This window comes from Pelodiscus sinensis, chromosome 3 (assembly GCF_049634645.1).
Source record: "Pelodiscus sinensis isolate JC-2024 chromosome 3, ASM4963464v1, whole genome shotgun sequence".
NCBI classification, from domain to species: domain Eukaryota; kingdom Metazoa; phylum Chordata; order Testudines; family Trionychidae; genus Pelodiscus; species Pelodiscus sinensis.
Genome location: NC_134713.1, coordinates 187,973,512 through 187,996,487, shown reverse-complemented (window position 1 = coordinate 187,996,487; position 22,976 = coordinate 187,973,512). Strand labels below are relative to the sequence as shown.

Below are 22,976 nucleotides of genomic sequence, written 5' to 3'. Positions count from 1 at the left end.
GGCCTCTCAGAAAATGTTTAAGAGAGATGATGATATGCTGGATATCCTTCAATCTTGCCTGAAGTGGAAGTAGAGCAAAAACATTTCTCCATTCTAGCGATTCCAAATCAGCAAATTCATTCCATATAGCGAGATAAAGGAAGAATCTTGATACATGCCTTGTTAATATGAAACCCTTGTTGCAAGGTCAGGTTGGACTTCCCTGATCTGGCTTCCTCAGGACCGGACTGATCCCAAAAGAGGGAGTTTGCCATTTATGGGGATGTCAGCCCCTCTGCTGAAGGGCTCCAGGCTCCCCTGGGGTCAGTCAGCAGATTGCCAGACTCCTCTGCCCCCAGCCCTGGGTCCTGCTGCCTCGGTGTGCTGTGGCTCCATTGCTCCCTTCCCGGGCTCTCTGCTCCAGCAACATCAATGGTCCTGCTGGATCACAGATGTTGCCAGACCAGAGTCCCGAACCAAAGATGTTCAACCTGTAGCTGAAAGAACTTTGATAGAAATTATCTGACAAATGTACAGGGGAACACCTGTAAACACCTGAGAGGGCTTTCCCGCCCCTGAAGAGTAGACCACAATAAGGAAGTCTTATGTAAAACAGGATGTATCCTCCATGATCTTTTCAGATGAGACTGCCTAATAGATGACTGATATTAAGTGGATTTTGTTTTGTCTAAGCTCTGAAAATCAAAAATACCTGATAATTTCCCAGAGACCTTGGGGGTTATCCTGCATCAAGAGGTAGATTTAATCTCACTTCTCAAAAGATGAAGTATTAAGGGACAGGACAGTAGTACCTAAAGATATACAGTACAAAGAACTCCTGCAGAGCTCTAGTTTGCTGGATGGAGTGAATATCTTTTGTGCACTGCATGAAGCAGGAGTACCTCATTCAAACTGTAACCAAGAATAAAGAAAAAGATCATATGGAAGAAAAAATACCGTGTCTCACTCCATATATCCCTTCAAGCAATATATGACTGAGGTTGTGTGCACCTTACGAGGAAATTATTACTCTTAGTTTTATTTAGAATGAAAATGTAATTTTTAAAGTTCTGTTTTAACTCCTATTTAATATTCACATTTTCACTCTTCCTCAGGGATGACTGTTTCAAATTAAATGAAAATACAAAGCTTAGAAGTATTTTAAAATATTAGGAATATGATTGTAGTGTGCCACAAACAAAGTCAAAATTACCAAAGCCTTCTATGGGAGTGTGTAAAACTTTGAGAGCTGGCAAATGCTACCTATGGTAATTATTGCTTGAATCAAATATGACTGCAGGAAAACAGATGAACAAACACTTCAATACAATCACTCATTTTGTGCCTAAGAGAAACAATGCTTAAAAAAACTGGAACCAAATCTAATTGATTTACTCTGGTATTGGATCTATGTTTAAATGATTATGATTCAAAGATAACTGAATCATTCACAAAATATGCTTTGCTACAACTGTGTGTGAAAAGTTGTGCCAAACCTTAAATTTTTAAATTAATTCAAATCTCAGACTTTCCGTATACAGTCTTCCTACATTAGTCTTTTGTAATTTTCTTTTTATTTTAAACAGCTGGTTATTAAGATGCTATACAAAAAAATATCCTGGAGTATAATAATAAATCTTAGATAGCAGCAAGGCTTGGCAATAGAAATACAGGAACAAAACTAATTCTGAACTAGTCAAAAAAAAATCTTTAAAGTAACATGGTGACTGAAAAACAGTTTTAAGTCTCAAAATTCACAAAAGCAAACCATATAGAAATGTTTTGGATATTATTTTTGGTTGAGAACCAAAGATTCCTTTATTATACCAATCTACACACTTCACTCCAGAAATAAAAGGCGGATGGGATGGAGGGAAGCATGCATGCAAGCAGCACTTGGGTCAGATCCTCTGTTTGCATAATCGGACGTAGTGAACTGCTGAAGTGATGAAAACACTCTTCCATATGCACAGAGCATGCATCATCCCTACAGCTTCTACATGCAAGAATACTGAACATGCACCATCCCTGGGGTTGGGATTGGTCCCGCCTTGGGCAGGGGGCTGGACTTGATGACCTCCTGAGGTCTTGTCCAGCTCTATGATTCTAGGATCCTGCAAAAATGATGGGGCATTATCCAGCCTATGAAGCAAGACTTCTGAATTTGTTCCTGCTGGCACCTACTATGGTTTGAGGCACTGGAACTCAGAGCAAACAGTATTTTCTATGCAGTCAGTAGTGCCATTGGACTACTGACAAAATAACCTCATGCAACAGGATAATGAAAAGGAGAACAGGAATAAAAGTCTAGAAGCAGATGGATAGGAGCAGACTGATAGGGGTTAGGGATGGGAGGCAAATGGATAGAAGAGGACAGAAGTGAGGCAGAAGTGGTTATACCACTAAATATACTCCACTCCAGGATTTTAAATACAGGATTCCAGAGCCTCAACACAGCTGTAAGCAAACAGCTTTGAAACACATGGGCAAAGTGAGTGCCTCGTCCCTTCTAACGGACCACAGACTCAAGAATTAGTAGAACTGTGCAGTGTTTCTAAAGATCCCAACTCTGTTAATGATCCAAACGGGTATTAATATGGTTTTGTATACATTTTTCTGTATTTTTTTTAAAGCTAATTGCATCCAAAAATTTACATTAAAGATAGTAAAGTCAAGCGCTCAAAGTGATGGAATGCCAGTGTATTCTTAATTTGCCCCACTCGTGGGATGCATAGAAACCTTAATTACATGATCACATATACTTAAAATAAATGAACAAACAGGGGTTGTGCTTCATTCAGTGCACAGGATGGATAGCGCTTTAGGTATAGATCAGAGTTGCATAGAGATTAAGACTGCTGGCTGCAGGATCGCCACTTCATTCGTTGTAGAAGTTAGATGATGAGCAATGAATGAACCAATGGATTAAAAGAAGAAAAAAATATAGCTTTATGGTTAAAGCAGCTGAACGCCCCTAGGATAACTGGATTCTGTCCCTGTCATGACAGACACGTCATCTAAACCAAAATTGTTGCAGCTAACCACTGACTGTGTTCCTCATTTTCTGGGTGCCCAATCTGACACACCTGGAGTCAGATTTGCACAAGGGCTGAGCACTCACAGCTGTAACTCAAGTCTACAAGACCTGGGTGTTGAACATAAAAAGTTGTAGAAACTTAATACTCTGAGAAAGTAAGGTCCTAGGCATCTCAGATTGGGCTCCCAAAATCAGTGGGCATAATTTTGCCTTCAAACGTCAGGATAATACCACTGACTCACAGAGGCGTTCGTGAAGATGAATGAAGATTAAAATACTGCATATGCACCTGTTCACTGAGCACCATTCATCCTAAGCACTCAATGAGGCAGGAAAGCCAGCATGTGATTATGTAACAAAAGACTACCATGAGACCAAGAAGGTCAGAACAAAGGCTAATCTTACCTAATACAGGACTCAGCTCCCTGTAACTGTGTTGCAAAGGATCCTTCTTACTCTTTCTGTCCTACATATTTTCCAAACAGCTTCAGCCTCTTCACCTCAAAGTAACTAGAGAGCTCCTCCCTTCGGTTTCAGTCTTACCAATTTTTCAATCCTTATACTCTTTTTTACTCTCAAGATGGCTTTCCCTAGTGCTCCAAGTAACAGTTAACTCAAAATTCATATTTATAATGTCACCACATTAATTTACTTGTATTTCTGTCATTGCTAGAAGTAACTCAGGTATGGTATTTACAAGATAATATTAAACCGCAATTTCATATGGAAAATTACAACCTATGAACTGCAGCTCGGTTACCAATTTAGGATTTTAGAATTCTATTTGTCTGCATAGAGATGTGTTAAATACAATTTTAAAAACAAAATCAGTAGCTTTAACTACTTAAAATCCAATGCTTTGTCTATTTTATTCATATAGAACACATTCACAACAGCAACGAGCAGTTTCCATTGTTGTTTCTAAAACTCCTGAGTCTGAAGGTGGCGACAACATAAAATCCATGTGAAAATCATGTAATAGTTATCTGTGCAAAAAATTTTCAGCTCATTTGGATGTCTGATGTTCTGGTGAATTAAAAGTCACGATGAAGCAGCTGCACATAAGCACATACTGACACTCTGTGGATATTAGAATTATAACATGAATGATTCAGACATGCCATTAAGCCCTTCATCTCAATTAGCAATAGGTAGTGCTGTTCATTTTTACAGGTTAATGTAGGGAGAATTTATATCAGAATAATTGAAATTACATCAAATATAGGAAAATTCATGGACTTTTTTGTAGTTATCAAATTAGGATTTCAAAGCAGACCTTTACTTGTGCATTCATTGTTTTATACTTCAGAGAAACATTTCTCAGAAAATTAATTTAGATTACGGGCTAAAAAGTAATACAATAGAGATTGCATTTATTAAGTAGAAGTTATTCCAGAGTGTATTCAAACTCACTTCTGAATATCCGAGTTATAAAAATTAATTTGATACTTAATATTTCTGCTTGTAATCCTTCATACTACTACAACTATGGAAGAGGGTGATGCCACTAGAAGGTATGTGGTATAACACTTTTTGGCAGCAAAACTTCAGGGATGTGTGATTTTTTTAACACCTCTGAATGACAAAAGTTTTGTCATTCAGTTGCCAGTGTAGACTGAGCCTTACTATTAGTGAGTCAGGTCCTATCTTCATTTATGCTCAATAGGCCTGCATTAGTGTAAACAGAACAGAAACCAGTCAGCGAAGTCTAGTACAGCTGATGACAACTTGTTTCTTTAAATGACAGGTTGAGTTGTGCAGGCCTGACCTACAGTAACACCTTTTTACTGGCAAAATGAGAACAAAATCTGACCCACAAGTTACTAACAAGATATCTAAGAACGCCACACAATGCCTTTTTAGCAGCTTCTCATATTACAAACTCCGTTTAAGCTACTGCTCATTCCCACTAAGTTCCATTAGAGTTTCAGGCTTCTATTCAACACCCATCCTCCTGTTGTCCCAGAAATGCTAGCGTTTCACTAGATTGTTTTTTGTCTCCTCCATTTAAGGTTCCTGAAAACCCTGAACTACCTTTTTAGTTGCTTAAGCAAACCTTGAATTTCTTTATCTCCCATAAATTCACGATTTCTGTCTTAATTAAGACTGATGTATCTCTACTGTTCAGATTGGAGTAGGAAGTAAAATTTTAAGAACATGATGACAGAAAAGACAGGTTACTTTTATGGGGGATTAAAAGCAGGTTATAATCATAGAATCATAGAACTGACTGACTGCTCTGTGACTGAGGTTCATACACAGTCACGGTGCAGTCAGTTTGCAGCATCACTGTTGTGTTTTTTCTTTTTGCATTGACATAGAAATCTGAATTTAGTTGAACTGTATTATAAAGAAGCGGGATGTGCCCAGGAAATCTCATGATACTATGTACATTTTTTCTTAGACTCCAAAGTGCTGCAGAACTTAAACGTTTAAATGTTTTCAGATTATAAAATTAATTTACCAAGCAATGTTGATAGTTTCATCTATCCCAGAACTACTTCCTACCTTCTAAATTATGTGACTGGGCTTTCCAAAAAAGCTTTTGTTTTTTCTTCCACAAACAACCGACTACAGAATATTTTTGTCACCATCAAAATTATATTGGTTTGAGATGCAGGCCACCAACAGTTATATTCTACTCAGAACCAGTGACTTTTAAGGTTTAATATCTTACTATCCAGATTTACTAAAAGTTGTTCACACAATTTGAAAACGAAGAGGCTGCCTTTTCCAAAAAGGCTTTTTTTTTATTTTTTTTAAAGAGAGAGACAGTATCAGACCTTTAAATTACAACATTATGTTTTATAGAAAAGCCGCTTTAATGTTGGAGATGTCTAAATTGTATAGGTTGGGCCTCCCTGGTCCGGCACCCTCGGGACCTGACTTGTCCCAGATGAGGAAATGTTCCAGATCAGAGAAGGTCCCCTGCCACCGGCCTCCCAGGATACTGACCCTCCTGCTGGCTGGCTCCGCTCCAGCCCCAATGCCAGTAGACTCCAGCCCTGCTGCTCAAGGGCTTGGTCTCGGCACGCTGCCTGCCAGATGGGAGTCTCTGGGGATGGAGCCCCCCAGCTGCCGCAGCCCCACTTCTACCCCACCCCACCGAGGCTTCACAGGGATGGAACTCTGCCGCTGCCCTGCTGCTGCCTCGTGAGGATGGGGCTCACTGGTCCCACTGCTGCCCTGCCTAGCCGGGACTCTCCAGAGCCGGGGCTCACTGGTCTGATGGGGAGGGGGGGAGGAAGGGGCAGGTTCCCCTCCACTGGACTCCCTGACTGGACAGAGTACACAGTAGGATAGGGGCAGCATATCAGTAAGCTTCACATAAAGAGACCCAGAAAGCATTTTTGGTTTAAGTTCTCAGACCGACAGCTTTCCTATCCACTCAAAGATTTCGGGGTCTGAATCAAAGGAAAGGAAAAAAAACAACAAAAAAACCTCTTAAACTAAAATAACCTAGGTATAAAAATAATACCACCTGAAAGTCCCTATATCTCAGGCCCTCCCAGGACTAGAATTATTTTTTCTACTCCAAAAATAAAGTTATTTCCCTACCTCTGCAGGAATGCTCTAAACCAGGGCTTCATATATTGGATCTTCATCACGTATAGAAAAGCTGGCAGTATTTAGCAGCAAATCCCATATCCTATTTATGCTGGTACATGACAAATTTGTCATCTGATGCTGCAATGTAACATCTAGCTATCACTTTTACATACAAGGTGTATTTTATGTATACAGAATCTGAACATTTAGAAGCCTCCTGTTTTCATTCATTCTTGGTCTTCAAATTGGCATGTGGTATCCCATAAGTCTGCAGGACAGTGACCTGGGTAATTTATGGAGATTCTAGTAGAAATCATCATAGCAAATCTCTCTGGGGAAAAAAGCCTCCTTCACTTCTAAAACTATCTGAATCTGCCTTCAGATAAACACCATTAATTTTTTTTTTGGTCTCTGATTCAGATACTGGCAGAAATAAAATGTTTGACAGATACAACCATTTATTTTAAAAGCAATCTACACTACTCGAGTAAAATATGTCAGCAATTCCTACTTCAAAGAAGTAGTGCTATCCAAATGGATTAAACCATAGACAGATGAACAAGTAAACAGATGTCTATAGAAACTCAATTATTTATAAATAGTCCATTAATTTAAATTCACTGCATGCCTGAAAGCATTTATTTTGAAATAGTATTACAAAAATCTTATTGGTAGGCCTTTCTTCCACCAATATGTATTCCTGAATATATTTTGAATACCTTAATTAATTTTAAGCAGGTAAACAAATATAGAACTGGGTACAGAAACTCAACCCCAACTATAGCAATCAATCTAAAAAAAGCCCAAACACACAAAATTTTGGTAAAAAAAACCGTCCAAAACAGAACAAATGAAACATAGCTGAGCATTTCGGAGTATTTCTTTCATCCTTCAGCCAGTTTCAAGTTATAAAGTCAATACCGATCTAATAAGTTATATAAAATACATATGAGTAAAATAATGGATATTCAGAGAAAAATAGCATTATAGCAAACAAGAGATTTTTATTCTTCCCGAATTTTAGAACATGGAATAAGACAGAATATTTTTTTATTTTCAAATGTGAAAAAATTATGATTCTAAGGTATATCAAAATTATTTGAAGAAAAATTTACAAGAAGAAACAGGAAACACGTACAAAAACTGGAAAGAGGCACAAACAGACAAAACACTATAGAGCTGAGGAATTGTGCTTAATCATGTCTCCCCCCCCACTATAATCTATCTGGATTTTTAATACTAAGAAATAAGAAAACACGATTCAGGAGTTTCGATTGCTACAAATCCTGTGCTTCATTCTATACCTTAATAAGATAATGAGTAAATATATCGCACATTTTTCCAAGTAACAAAACAAACCAAAAAACTCCCACACAGTTGAAGTGGCAGATAAATTTACCTGGAACCCATTTAATCTCCATTTCCACGTCATTTTCTTCCCATTTCTTCTCTTTTTCTTGGATACTCTGCAAGAGTTCTCTGTATCTGGCAATTTGCTCTTCATCATCCTTCTGGCTTTTCTTGGGTTTATCATCTTCTGTTTCATGAGCTATATCACCACCTAAAAAAAGACAAACACTAAAGCCATTGAGGCAAATCTCAAGATAGTATAATGAATATTTGAAGGCAACACAGCTAAGACAAGCAAATGATTTCTGGTAGAACAGTGTAAACAACCCTTCTCAATGCAATGAATCAATTCTTAGCTTTAAAAGATCAAATAAGAAAACATGAGAGGATAGGGGAGACTGGATGACAAAAGGAATTAATTATAAGGTGCAGAGTTCTTCATCGCTACTACATATCAATAGTTTCTGAACCATCAAAACATATTACTAAATAAAATGCATTTAATATTGGCAAAGCAGTTTGAAAATGTAAAATGCAATATAAATGCTAACAAAGATATTCCTGAGAGATAAATACCAATGCCTACTTAACTTCTATTTGTCTCCTCAATTTTAAATGACATGCCCAGAGTTAGAGAGAGGAGCTAGAACTGGATGGTCCTACTTCTGTGCTCAATTCAGGTCAGGGAGCCAAAAGCAATGGACCTCTTTTACCTGACATATGCATACACAAATAAAATATGCAAGACAACGAAATACACAAGTTCTAGAACTTTCCTTCCCTTTGTAGGTTTGAAGTGAGCCTTTCCCCATATCCAAATATTGGAACATGTGGCTTGCCACATTTCCCTTGTCATACTCTTCCATGCCACACTTTTTGGTATTCTGTGGAGCCATTATTAATTAGTCAGGATGTCTTTCCTTAAAATCTTACATGACATTTGACTACTGATTTTTAGAAACAGGCTTTCCCCTATCTCACTTTGCAAGCTCTACTCACCTGAATGCTGAAATGTATCATGCAGGAAGTGTTAGTTGTGATTGCTGAATGGGCAGAAGTATGGTAATGGTATTTGTGGGGCATTACGGTGTACATGTAGTGTACCAAAAGAATTTGATTTATGATTTTTAGAAAACTGTGTGTGATATTAAACATCCATAACATTTTTAAAATGATGCAGTTACTTCTGCAGTGACCTGCTGCTCTTCCCTGCAGAGGCAAATCTGATGTTTACATATTAGGTTCACTGTTGCCTTCTATTCCAGAGAAAGGGATGATATACTAGGTACAATGAAACAGCAGTTCTTTAAGGCTAGAGATTGTGAAACTGATTGTGTTTCTCTACTCTTCTACATTTCACACCAAAAAGTGTCATTCCCTGGTTAGCAAGACTGCAGGCAAAGCAGACCCTTTACTTGGCTGCTTTTCTATTTTGTCTATTAGCAGCTAGAAACTGTTCTCTGAGGACCCTGCTACCAGAAAAGGGACATTCCCTTTGGGAAAGGGCCAGGAAACAGAGGAGTCTGCTTACGAAGCAAGGAAATTCTCACTTTGGGCAAAGGGAAATTCATTCTTAGAGACATGGAACAGAGGAGGATGGAAAGCTCTACTGCACTGAAAGAAAAAGCGTACTCTTGGCCAGAGAGGATGCCTTGAAATTTTATACAGCACTGGTTACTGATTTTTAGCTAGGCCTATTTTTGTAAGAATCATTAGTGAGTCAGTTCCTCTTCCAGTTTTGGTTCAAGTGATGAAGACAGACTCTTAGAATTTCTATTTTGATAGTTGGGGCACAGCTAGACGACGTTTTAATTTTGAAAGAGGATATGCAAATTCTGAAGAATTTAAATATCTTCTTCCAATCGCATTTTCAAAAGAGGATCTTCTGAAAGTTGAAAGTAGTCCGGACGCTTTTTTTTCCCTCTCCTCGATAAAACCTCTTTTTTGAAAAACCACATAAACCTCCTTTTTTAAGGAAGAACGTTTTTTTCAAAAAAGGGTTTCCCCCTGAAAAAAACGTGTCCAGATTATTTTTACTTTCGAAAGATCCTCTTTTGAAAATGCGATCAGAAGAAGAAATTAATTTTGAAATTAAAACGTAGTCTAGATGTGCCTTTGGTTTGGGTTTTGTTGATTTTCCAAGTATGTTAGCTAAGAAGCCAAACAAACATTCATGTGTAATGGAAGATACCTTCCACTTTCAAATAGCAAAGAATTGTGTTTTTCTTTGTTCAGAGAGCATATCTGCTAAAACATTCAGTGTTCAACATCACTTTCAAACAACAATCTGTAAGAATCTTTGTTTGCTTAGAAAAGAACAGTTGACAAAAACTATAGGGAGGCCAGAATCAGTTGAATGCGTGCATGCAGCCTGTTCATAGTTAAATGGTCTTGCTGCTAGTTTTCAAGTGTCATGCTGTATATGCACAGCATGACAAATCACCCTCTTATGGTGATTAAGGAGACCATTATTTTGTGCCAATAGTTTGTACAAAGATTAGTCCAAAGGTGAAATAAAGAGTTGTGTCACGCAAAAAAGCAATTAAAGACAAAAGTTCTAACATATGAATGAAAATAAGTAAGCTTGAAAAAGGGACTAAAATACCATGTAGATATATTCTGAGGCCTTGTCCATGCTATCAGGATAAGTTGACCTGCGTTACGCTACTCCAGCTACGTAGCGTAGGATGATTTTCTGTAGCATCTACACCAGGGAATGGCCAACCCATTACAGATGAAGAGCCAAAATAAGGGTGGATACAGCCCAAAGAGCTGAGGGGTAAAAGTTGTTGGGGGGGAAGGGAAGGAGAGGGAGAGGCACGTCGGACACTGCCCTTTTAGAGCAGAGCAGGCATTGCCCTTTAACAGTGGCCATTTTGAAGGATGCACAGATACTCCGGCTTTGTCTCTTTCACACAGCTGCCCCTTGAAGAGCCGCATGCGGGTTGGCCACCCCGGATCTACACAGTGCTGTCTCAATAGCAGACACTCTCCAATCAACTTATCTTACTTCTCTAGTAATGGTAGAATATTGGCATCCCCGGAAAGAGCTTTGCAGTCAATTTAGCGGTTCTTCATTGGGCCTGCCAAATGGCTCTCCCCACCCCTCATCAATTGCTGCAGCATCAATAACTAACAAGTATATACATAAGCTTTTTAGAGGACAGAATGTAGCCAGACATGAACCCCATCATGTTCCCCCTCCCATCTTCCCGAGAGCAAGAGAAAGGCAGTCAGCCTTTGATGCCCTGGGAATGCAGGTGTGCTGCCTGTCCCTGACTCTACCATAAACAGAAACCAGACTGTAAATGGGCTAGCTGACGACTGGGAGGCCTCCCGTCGCCCTGATGGTTAGTATCAGTAATTGACATGCCTGCACTGTCTCAGGAGAGGAATCTTTGCCCATCACATACCAGAGGTGCCCATTGTCTGCATTTTCCCAGGTGTGAATTATGCTTTGCACCCTTCGTGGGAAACTTGGCATTCAAAGCCATTTTTCCTAATTGGCCACTTGAGACCAGGAAGAAGCCTACATGACCCAAGGGGTATAAAGAGGGGTTTAGTAGCACACCCCATTTGAGCTCCAATCACCTACACCTGCTGGCAGGTATTGATTGTCTCCCGAGGTCCGTGGGACGCCCAACCTCGCCCTACTTCTTCCCGAGGGATTGAGAGAAAGACGCTGGCCACGCCAAGTCTGGAACGCAGGGGTGAGAATTGTACCTGCAATGTGTTTCTTTATGTGTACACTTTAATTGTCACTCTGTTATAAGTTTAGTTACTTTATTATAGTTTCTTCAGGCAAACTGCCTTTGGTAAGGTGATTTAGCTATAAACTTTGGGAATAAGTGGGGTGCCCTCATTCACTTATAAATATATATATATTGAACCAAGTTTCTTTTATTTCTTTTCTCTTTCTTTCTCCGATAAATAAGCCAGTGCGTGTCAAGCTTCTGACTTGAACCCGTGCTGCTGTACCCAAACCAAACACAAACAAAAGAACTTCAGCCGGTCATAAGGGACAGGTATAGGAAGAGCTTGGGCGTTTTGGATTGTGTCACTCGCAGGTGACAGATCCGTTGGGGCATCTCTCAGTCTTTCCCAGACTGCCCGCTACGAAAGGATGTCTGTATCCTAGCAGCTAAAATCTGAGGTGTAATAAGCTTTTCCTATAAACTCGGGGCGTCTGAGAGCCTGTTGGCTGACCTCTGCGACGAGACCCCGGTCCTAGCAGTAAAGTCACAGACGTTAAACTATTTTTCGGGGCGCCCTCCAGCCTCCTAGGCTGCCCACTGCAACGAGACTTTGCGTCTCAGCAGTTGAAGACTTGTGTGTAACACACACTGCCCTGACCATTTTCGGCTGACACAGTCCCAATGTAAATACTTTAATATGAGTAATCATTATTGTGTAGAACATGGAAGAAAAGAAAATTCAACAACAGATTCATCTATTGATATAAGCAGGAATGTCACAAAAACATTTCTAAAGCAGTGGTTCCAACTGTGAATTTTATCATTAAGAACTCTTAACTGAGCCAGTTAAACATTTAGAAGTAGAGTCTGAAGATGCAGGACTGCTGATTTATAGCAGTGTCCGATGATTAAATTAAGGCCATATTCATGGAATGTTTGGAAGAAGTCAGTTTATTCTTAGATCAAAAGGAATGAGATTATCCTGAACTGGCAACAGCTAAGTGACTTGATGCTTTTTGCTGGCCTCACAACATACTCATGAGCCAAATATAAAATTTCCAGATTCAGAATGACAGAAGGCATCAAGTTTGACACAAAAACTTATTTAAAAAAAGCTGGAAACATTCAAGAATTCGATGATAGAAACCTTAAGTGCCCTTTGTTGAGAAAACATCTGGAAAATTCAGCAACTTTCATGGATATCATGGGCAAAATTATAGAAATTTACCAATCAGATACAACTGAGAAGTCACTGGATACTTATGCAGCAGGATGTTTAATTCAGACCTCCACAAAATGTGGAGGAACTCTACTACAAAGGACCTGAGTGGTTACGGAGGCAGCTGACTGCACTCCAGAAGAATACTATCTGAAAAAACAAAGTTTGTTGACTTCAATTCTCAGCTGACGAACACTGAGCATGGAAGGACTGAAGAAAAACTCCTGAAAAAAAGTTGTGCGAGCTTGGAAAAGACCATCTTGTGTGTATGAAAGACTAGCTATAACTCTACTGATGACCCACTCAATTCAACATACCAGTGTTAACAATTTTCAACAATTAGTTATCAAATCTGACATCAGAAATTGACTATCAGATTAAGCAGACCACATTCAACATTGTAAAGAAAATATAAGCCTTTAATGAATAGCTGACTTGCAAAACGCAACAAGAATCCCATGGAATCTGTGTGTGTCCCCTCTGGCACATCATCTGTTGAAAATACAGTGTTTGCAATTTCTTGGCATGTAATACACAAAATGTTAGCCAACGCTGCATGAGATCTCCCTTCCCTCATGTGAGGGCAGTACGGCACAGAGGTATGTCCTCAGGGTGGCGGATTGAGGAAGCCCTCCAGGAAGTAATCTCAAGTGGTTGCAACCAACAATATGGAATAAGGCACCGTAGACTGAGAGTACGTAGGAGAAGGGAAACTGATTTCAAACTGGGGCAGACAGAGCTCACTAACCCTTTTTAGGCACATCTGTCTACTCTAGGAGAAAGCAATTTTGATCTCAAACTTGTGCTCTCTCCCTCCAACGTGCATGTTACAGTTCCTGTGGCTGTGCAGGACTGTTAGTATGTAAAGAAAGAGCAGGGTTGGAACTTTCAAGCCAGCCCTCATTTCAATCTATTCATATGTGAAGGTACATCTCGACACTAAAGATTTACCTCTTGTTGATAAGAGTCCTACATCAATGGGCAAGTGATGTCAAATGCAGGTGGAAGATTCCACTGGAAGTGCCTAGCTACAAACCTCCACATAGGCGGCTTGGGTGTGATGGTTGTCCATCTGCAAAATTGGAATAGCAGTTCCTGTATTCTGCCCAGCTGACAAAACAACCCCATTTAGGAACAGCGCTGCTTTCTTTGAAAGAAGAGTGGAAGAGAGAATTCCTAAACACAGCTTTTTCCACTTGATTCCTGTTGGTTAATCACAACCGACAAGATAGCCAATTTTGTGGTCACAAAAGAAAATCCATGACTAAACAGCAAGTACGCTTTGCTTCCTGGAACGTGCACACATTTCTTGATAGCAATGATTGCCATGAATGCAAGATAGCAATCGTTGGTAGAGAACTTGAATGTTATACATCGATTTTGCAGCCTTAAGCGAAACATGCATCTCTGGTATCAGTCAGTTCAGAGGTTGGAGCAAGCTATTCATATTTTTATGTGGGCTATTCCGAGGGGTATCCAAGACAAGTGGGAGTTCACCAAGTTGGCTTCACCATCATGACATCACTAGTTCCCCAGCTTAAATCCCAGCCACAAGCCATCAGTCCTCGCCTCATGGTTGCAAACCTTAGATTGAGGCAGGGACAGTGCTTTTACTTGTTAATGCATATGCACCCACTCTGTCTGCTTCATACAATGAAGAAGAGACTTTCAATGATTGCCTGTATCTTTTAAATTCAAGCTATATACTCTGATTTTAATGCTAGAGTTGCCTCACCCAGCCAAAAGTGCTTGGACACGATGGTATTAGAAGTAGGAACTCAAATGGCACCATCTTTCTTTAAACTTGTGTGCCATCTGTTCAGAAAGAGCACAGCATTCCAGTGATCGCTATTGCTGATACTGTCCTTAAGGCTGTTAATGTTTTGTTACCTTATACTGTCATCCAGCATAAATGATGATGATGTATCTGCGTGACTAGCTAAATCCAGTGCTGCCTTCAGAACATTTATGGAATGACATGGTGTTAAACTTCCTACAAAGGTAACAGTTTACCAGGGAGTTGTCCTGAATACCCCGCTGTATGGCTCGAAATCATAGATCACACATCGCCACTATGTTTTGAAACTCAACCAGTTTCCTATGCGCTGCCTCAGAAAGATTGCCCATGTGAATTGGTGGGATAAAATTCCTAACACAGAGGACCTTAAGCTGTGTGATGTCATGGGCATGGAAGCAATGCTTATGAACAGTTTTGTTGGTTTGGTCATGTTATGAGGATAGATGATACACACATACCAAAGATGGTCTTCTATGGCAAGCTTTTTCATGGAAAGCTCTCTACTGGTAATCATTATAAGCATTAAAACATCTTAAAGGCCAATGTGAACTCATGCAGTGTATCTCCTGTTGACTTGGAAATCACAGATTGTTCTGGCAGCAAACTACTATACATGCTCTCAAACACTTCAAGAGTCAATGTATCGAGACATTACAAGAAAGTGTAGCACTGGAAAAGAATGTAACTCTCACAGATGGCGGATGTGTGTGACATCTGTTATCAGATTTGCTGATCAAGGATTGGCATAGTTGCTCCATTGAGCAACGGCTCAATCCATACACAGATCTGACTTCCCATCTCCCACACATCTGATCATTTGGTATCCAAAAAGTGAAAATGTAATTAGAGCCTTATGAAATTAGGAAAGAGACTACGGAACCACAGAATCAAAACATTTATGTGGAATCCCACTCTCCCCAGCACTATTCACATGGGCAACCTTCCTGAAGCAGCACATAAAAGTCTTGTTCCACCGAAGATTAACATGCTGTTGGATTGGATGTATTACCATTTTATGTGAAGTTATGAAGAATTGCTTTATGTATTGTTGAACCATGCTGGGAGATGCCCTCACCACAATCCAAAGAATTCTCAGAAAAGACCATGGGGGAAGACTAACCCGTATCACAGCAAGGATCTTTTTAGCAGCTGGAAGAGGATATAAAAGAGTAGCAGACACATCACTTGATTTCTTTCCATCTCTGTCCCCCACCATCTCAACAGCCGGAAGATCACTTGGAAGAAAAACACTTGGAATGAGAGAGATTGGTTCAGTGCTAGAAAGGGGTCCAGTTCATGTACTGAAGAACTATAAGTGGTCTATAGCACCTGATAGTTTTAGAAACTGTTTGATTCAAATCTTGCTTAGTCTGTTTAGTTAGACTTTAGACTGAGCATTTATTTTAAATTTTTGTAACCGTGTTCTCTGTGTTTGCTACTTTTAATCACCTAAAAATTTTAATCTTTCTGTACTTAATAAATCTGTTTTATATGTTATCTAAAGCAATGTGGTTTTGGTTGAAGTGTTTGGGGAATCTCAGCTCAAGTTAAGAAGAGATGTTACACATCTACTACTCTTTTGTCAGATTGGCAAACTAAGAAATGAGCTTACAGGGGTCAGGTTGCTGACCAGAGCAAGACAATACTGTTCTGGGGTGTACATCCAGAGCTGGGTAGTGGAGGGTGAACCTGGGTGTGTCCCTGCTTCTAGATGGCTATGTAAATACAGTGCCTGTCAGATTTGAAACTTGACAACATCACAGAGCGAGATACAGCCCAGGCTGATGGATCTAGAGTGCTTAGCAGTCCCTAAGACCTTGTCTACACTGGAAAATTAGGTCAGTTTAACTATGCTGGTCAGGAGCATGGGTGGGTGATAGATTCTAAACCTAGTTAATTAAACAAACATAAAACATAGTAAAGAGATTGGGAATTTACTTGTTAAGTCACACTTAGGCAGAAAGAGTCTTGAAGAACGATGCATTACAAAGTTGATCCACATTGTTCTTCAGACATAGCCACATGTTCATTCACATCATTTTCTCCCAATAGTTTTCCTTATGATGTTTCATTCTTGCAATTAGATCCTGCATCGTATGCTTGCACTGCCCACAATTGACATGTTTTCCTTTTTCACCCAGGGAACAAATCTCTTCAAAATATTCCCAGACAGGGTCTCTCTTAGGTCCAGAAGCCAGGACTGTTTTTCTGTGTCAAAAAATTTGGGGAGTATAGGAAGCTGTGTGAGTGCTGAATAATGTCTTCCATTTTTCTTTGTAGTCCATTCCACTGTCCTTTCTATGCTGTCTCCATCCTTTACAGTCTCTCAGTCTTGAGACAATGTCTTAACTAACTCTTCTGTTCAGGGAACATGAAGTGAAGACACAGGAAGACATTTTGAGATCCTGATGACATGCCTGGTAGATTCATAGGCAGGGCTCACTGAATCACAGCGAGCCCCGCTTGCCCACCGTGCTGTCCAGCGATCTGCGCATGCACAGACTGCCCGAACCTGGCTCTTCCGGGTTACAATCTACTTGCCACGGGTGAGTAGATTGTATTATTTGTCGAGCCCTGTTCATAGGCGTCTCAGATGAACAAAGACCCCCTTCAGCCCTTGCTGTGTCAAATTCCTTTCTCACCAAGTTTCATAGCCCCCTCTCCTACGTGCCCTAGAACACAATGTGGGGGAGGAGGGGAAAAAAAAAAAATCAAGGGAACCATTACACTGAACTCCCAGGGATTTCTTCTGGAACAAAAGGCTGTCATTCGCTCACCTATAGGATTACTGAACAGGAGGAATCTAATACACAGCTTTCCCTTCTCTCCCCACCAAAGCTCCCACCCTGAATATGGGATTAGGCTCATTATAACTCCTTTCTACAATAGCACTTATTGGTCTATGTATTTGTTTGAAAGAATTAAACGGGAGGATGAGAGGAGAAGATAGAATATTTTCTTGTCATTAATAAGGTATAAAACAGAGCTAAGAAATTAACTACACAAATCACATTGTTACGAGACAATTGGAATTGATGTAACCGCAGCCATTTTGCATACTCAGCTCCATTAACTAAACGCAAAACTCCCATGTAATCAGGAATAGTGTGGCCTTTGCCTAAGCAAACAAAACAGCTGCAGTGCTGCTAATAAGGATGAAGTGACAGATCCATGAAAATGGGAGAGAGCTGACCTTGGATCTGCATGTCTATGATGATGAGTTTTTTGTTTTTTTACTGTGAGTTGCTTTGTTGATAAATAGAATGATGATTTATTTGATGATGCTAAGGAAATTGCTACTATGAGTAGTTATGTGCTCTGTTTTGAGCACCCTAGAGTTAGGTTGTGCACGTTGGAGAAGTTCAGAGAGAGATTTTAACGAGTTAAGAAACTGACATCCTGCAACTCCCCAGAAGCTAGGAGGAAAACTGGCCACCAGGAACCTGCTGCTGACCACTCAATACCATTTCAGACTTTAAGGAACTATATCTGGGTATTTTAGATGTGTGCTTTAAACTCACTAACAAAAGGCGTTTTTGGACCAAGGCCCTCTTGTGCATATTAATCACGTATCAGATGGAGGAATTGTGTCCCACTGATTTATGTCCCGGAAACCACCTGGAAAACAAAGTTTAGTTACCACAGTTTTGCGTCTAGTTTGGAGTGTCCTTAAAAATGCCCAAACTCATCACTGTGGTTCTTACTCAAAATAGCAATTAAGTACTAGAATTTGATTCACAATGCAAAGGCTTAGTCACTGGAACAAATGACCTCAAATAAAGGAAAATACAGAAGCAAAATAATTGAGATATTTTGTGCTATGATCCACAACATACCAGGTCACTGAAATGCTTGACATTACACAACTATTTTATGACAGCTATGCCAACAGCCATGGGAAACATTATTTAATTTAAAAATTCCATATAAAAGCAGACCAGGACGGGGTAAAAGAAACACTATTTATAAATAATACTTTTATAAGTTAAAAAATATAAATTAAAAAGTGCCTAACATTCTTTCCACCCTATCACACTTTACATTTCCATTCAAACATCCGAAATTCATTTTTTCTGTTTGTGCTTAGTGCCATAATAATAATATGAGATACATGACAGGATTCCATCCAACAAGTGAATGGATAAAACATCAGGAACATGTTAAAGAAATAGTAACATATTTCTTTCTATTAAAAGCTTACTGTTAAAAACAGAATCAGAAGCAAGACCTTTCCAGTTTATATTGTTCCCCCTCATCCCTAGTAACAGAACTTTTTGCACTGCTCACTATGGAGGTCCACTTCCACCAACATCCCACCATTTGCACTACTTCTCAATGCATACCTGGAATCTTTCAAGAGTTCCAAAAAATTACATTATTTGTTAAATAACTAATTTGCCTTTCACCTGCTGCTTTGAGACACCTGAGTAAAATTCTTACAGCAAAAAGTAAAAAAGTTCTTAGCATATGAATTTTAAAACACATTGCAAGTACAATGAGGATCAAAGGGACATTATTCTTGGCAAGAAATTACCAAGCAGAGCTGCTGCCAGATGAATTCCACAAGCTCTGAGTGAAAGAACTAGAACAATTTCTTGAACCAAGGCTGAACGCTCTCCTGTATGTTCCTGTAATTCATCTGATTATCATCTTCTTTCAGTATAGTGCAAGTGTCTCAGATCAGTTCTTAAAACGATTTGAAAGAACTGAAAGTATAAAAGGAAACCTTTTATATTCCTTCCAGTTTACTTTATGATACTTGTGGTAAGCTTACATAAAGTTCATAGGGAAGAAGAGTAAATTAAGAATTTAGGAATCTATAAATGATAACATGCTGACTAATATAACAACAAAGGATTTAAGAAAGTTATATTGCAGTCTTCTTGCAGCCTAAAGAAACTTGAGAGAATTGAATATGGGTTGAAAGACAGTATCAATACACACTGCACCACAAGTGGGAGGCAACTCCTGACCGGCCAGGCATCGGAGATACCAGTAAAACAGTTAAATGTAACAACCATCTAAATGGGATTTTACATCCCTAATAAATAACCCTAGCAGCGGGCTTGCAGCTGACCACTAAGACTTTTCTGACCAAGGCCATGCACTGGAATTCAATGTGGTTGAACCATGAAGCTTCCACGCTGTGAGGTCACATGACTCCAGGTTCAGATGACACAGATGGCCATCAAGTTGGAAGCAAAGGGAGCGTCATAGGCCTGTCCAGTGACAGGGACAGCAGCATGGTGAACCAGTGTTGTCTCAGCCATGCTGGTGCTATGAGTACCACTGCCACTTTGCCTGGTCAAATTTTGATGAAACCCAGGGTATTACCACCACCAGAGGGAAAGCATTCAGGTACTGCTCCATGCATAACAGTAGAAAGCATCTGATAGGGATCTCTGGATGTGGCCCTGAAAGGAGCAGAACCACAAGCACTTGCTGTTTAGGTGGGCCATGAACAGGTCTTCCTGGGGATGATCCCACTCTTGGAAGATGGAGAGGTACATCTGCCCTGATGGACCACTCATCAGATTGAAAATCACCTGCTGAGGCAACCCACAAGGTTGTTGGTGATCTGCAGGGTTGCTTTGAGTGCCCAGAAGATGAATGTTATGAGCAATGCAAAGGTCCCTCAGCATGATGGCCTCCTGGCAGAGGGGAGAGAAATGAACACCACTCTGTTGACTGATGTAAAATATTGCTGTGGTGTTGTCTGTCATCACCATGACACACTTGTCCTGCAGATGAGGCAGGAATGCCTGGCAAACAAGCCTGACCACCCTGAGTTGCTGGACATGAAAGACTATAGGCCTTGGGTTCATGAATTAGTTAGGTGGATCTTCTACCCCATGTCCAAAGCATCTGTCACCAGACTAATCTTTCTCTACAGGCCCATGAACTTGCATACTATATCTGTGGCTCAATTCACCAGGCAAGGAATCGCAGGGTCACCAGAGGTTGAGGGGGTCCCAGCAGGGCTTAAGCAGCGATGTCAACCATGCTTGGAGTGGGCAAAGGTGCAGGAGTCCATGTGTCCAAGACGACACATGCACTTGTGCACCGTCATGGGTGGACATTGCTGCAATGTGAACACGAGGTCCGCAATGACCTAAACCGAGACACAGGCAGGGAAGCTGTTGCCCAGACAGTCGAGAAGGGCCCCAATACACTTGATGCTTTGTGCGGGAACAAGAGTGGAATTCAGCATGTGGAAGATAAGGCCCATGTAGCACAACATGGCCTTCACCAGTTTCAAGGGGTCTGAGCAACTGCTCTTGATCAACCAGTCATCCAGTTATGGGAAGACCTGCACGTACTTTCTGTGTAGGAATGCAGCCACCACCATCATGCACTTTGTAAATACCTGAGGTGCTGTGGCTTGGCCGAAGGGCAGCACGGAGCACTGGTAATGACAGTGCACCACCACAAAACATGGAGGAAGCATCTTAGTGGCTGTCTGAATCAACTTAATCAGAGGCAGGGTCACCCTTGCCTGACCCTTGGGCAAAAGAACATCCCCGATAGGGTCAGATTCCTCAGCTACCTTCTCTGCCAGGAAATGGAGACCTTGGGCCACATACCTGAGCAAGTCCTGATGGGATCTAGAGTCCACAGAGTGAAGCGATAGGGTGGTATCCGTTCTGGCTTCATCCGGTGACAATGAAGAAGAGGGCCACCAGGGGAACAAAGTCATCCTGGTCCACCTCTTCTGCTCAGAGGGGATCAGGAAGAGAAAGCATTGGTTGTGCCACCACCGGAGCCAGTTCCTCCTACCCCTTAGGGTTCTGCATGGGCAGTGGGGCTGGGGCCACCAACGAAGCAGAGAGTAGCACCTGAGTCAAAGGTGCCACCAAGGTAGCCCAACAGGGCAATTGCTGGCCCTGGCAATATGCCCACAAGGTCCAATAGGGCAACTAAATGAGTACCTGCCATTGTGGAAGCCAGGATTGCAAAGGTGCCTCTGGGTATCAGTGCCGGGAATGGGAGCAATACCATGTGCCGGGAATGGGAGCAATACCATGAGCTCCTGGACACAAGGGACTCTGCCTCTGACTTTAAAGTGTACTCTAATGCTGACCATGAAGGGGCTGATCCAGACAGTGCAGCAGATCAGTAACTACATAAGCAGACATGGATGCTCATGGCAGTAGGCTTCCCCCCCGTGCCAAAGAGAATGCTGGTGCCAGGGCAGGTGGTGGAACCTTAGTCTGTGCTTCAGGCAGAGCAGCTGATACTGTGCTCAGTGCAAGGTAGGGCCTGTGCATTTGTGCACTGACACTAATGATGCTGTGAACAGGATGCAGATAGTAGTGCCATCGATGCCATCGAGATGAGTGCTGTTGAGGGAAGATGTTCCACCTTGAACGGTGCCATCACCATTAGTTCAGTGAGGTCCCAAATGGCCTCAAATGTATCCGGCTTGGAGTGAAGGTCCAAGTCCTCCTTCACTACCATTGGTACCGGGGAGTCCACTAACACTGGACTTTGGGGCCTTACTAGACCTCCTGGAGGGGTATCATCCCCTGTCCATCCTTCTCTTCTTCTGCAGAACCAGAGAATGGGACCAGAGTGGGGAACGGTGCCAATAATACTTTTCAGAGCTTACTGAGGCCAGTGCGCTGTGCCTGTGCACAGATGGCAGAGTCAGATTCGCGAACAACCTTAACTCTGCACCTTGATTCCCACCATGCTACCAGAAACTCTCTTATACAGGCTATAGATATAAATCAAGTATGGACTATACACTCTTAAATCACTAAGGAGATAACAGGAGAGGGATCATGTGGTGATTACCTGTTGTGTTCCCTCCCTCTGGGGCATCTGGTATTGGCCACTGTTGGCAGACAGGATACTGGGCTAAATGGACCTTTGATCTAACCCAGTATGGCCATTCTTATGTTCACTATTAATCCACACATATAGCTCTCACAACCATCCTCTACTTCACCACCTTTTAGCCAGAAATCCCAACATCCTCTCTCTTAGCCTCTATATAAGGAAGAGAGAATCCAACCTCCTCAAGCTAATAGCCTCACTGTGATCAAGAGACACACATCTCCCATTCTTACACTATTCCAAAGCCAAAAATGTTTTGCCCTGCCTACCGCCCTACTCATATTCTTATTCCAAATTAAATTATAGACTCCACCTTCCGAACACAGGATACATTCAATTCAATAGAGGCTGGAGATGGCAAAAAAAGAGTTCAGATCATGCCAATAATTCTACTGTCCACGATAAAGAAGAAGAGGAGACAGCATGTCTGGGGAGTGTAATACCAGTATTATGGTTATTATGATATGCCTGTCAAATGGATATTAGACAGCTTTTCAGGGGATGAGGTTG

At 40.9% G+C, this 22,976-nt stretch overlaps 1 protein-coding gene across 4 annotated transcripts in view; it reads right to left on the bottom strand.

The window, feature by feature from the left end:
• The window catches only part of ESF1 (ESF1 nucleolar pre-rRNA processing protein), a 78,366-nt gene that overhangs the window by 28,488 nt on the left and 26,902 nt on the right, over positions 1-22,976 (bottom strand). For all 4 annotated transcript variants that reach the window (XM_075925628.1, XM_075925629.1, XM_075925632.1 and 1 more), the window contains one exon: positions 7,965-8,126. In XM_075925628.1, the coding sequence (XP_075781743.1) occupies positions 7,965-8,126 (162 nt within the window). The remainder of the gene's footprint in view (positions 1-7,964; positions 8,127-22,976) is intronic.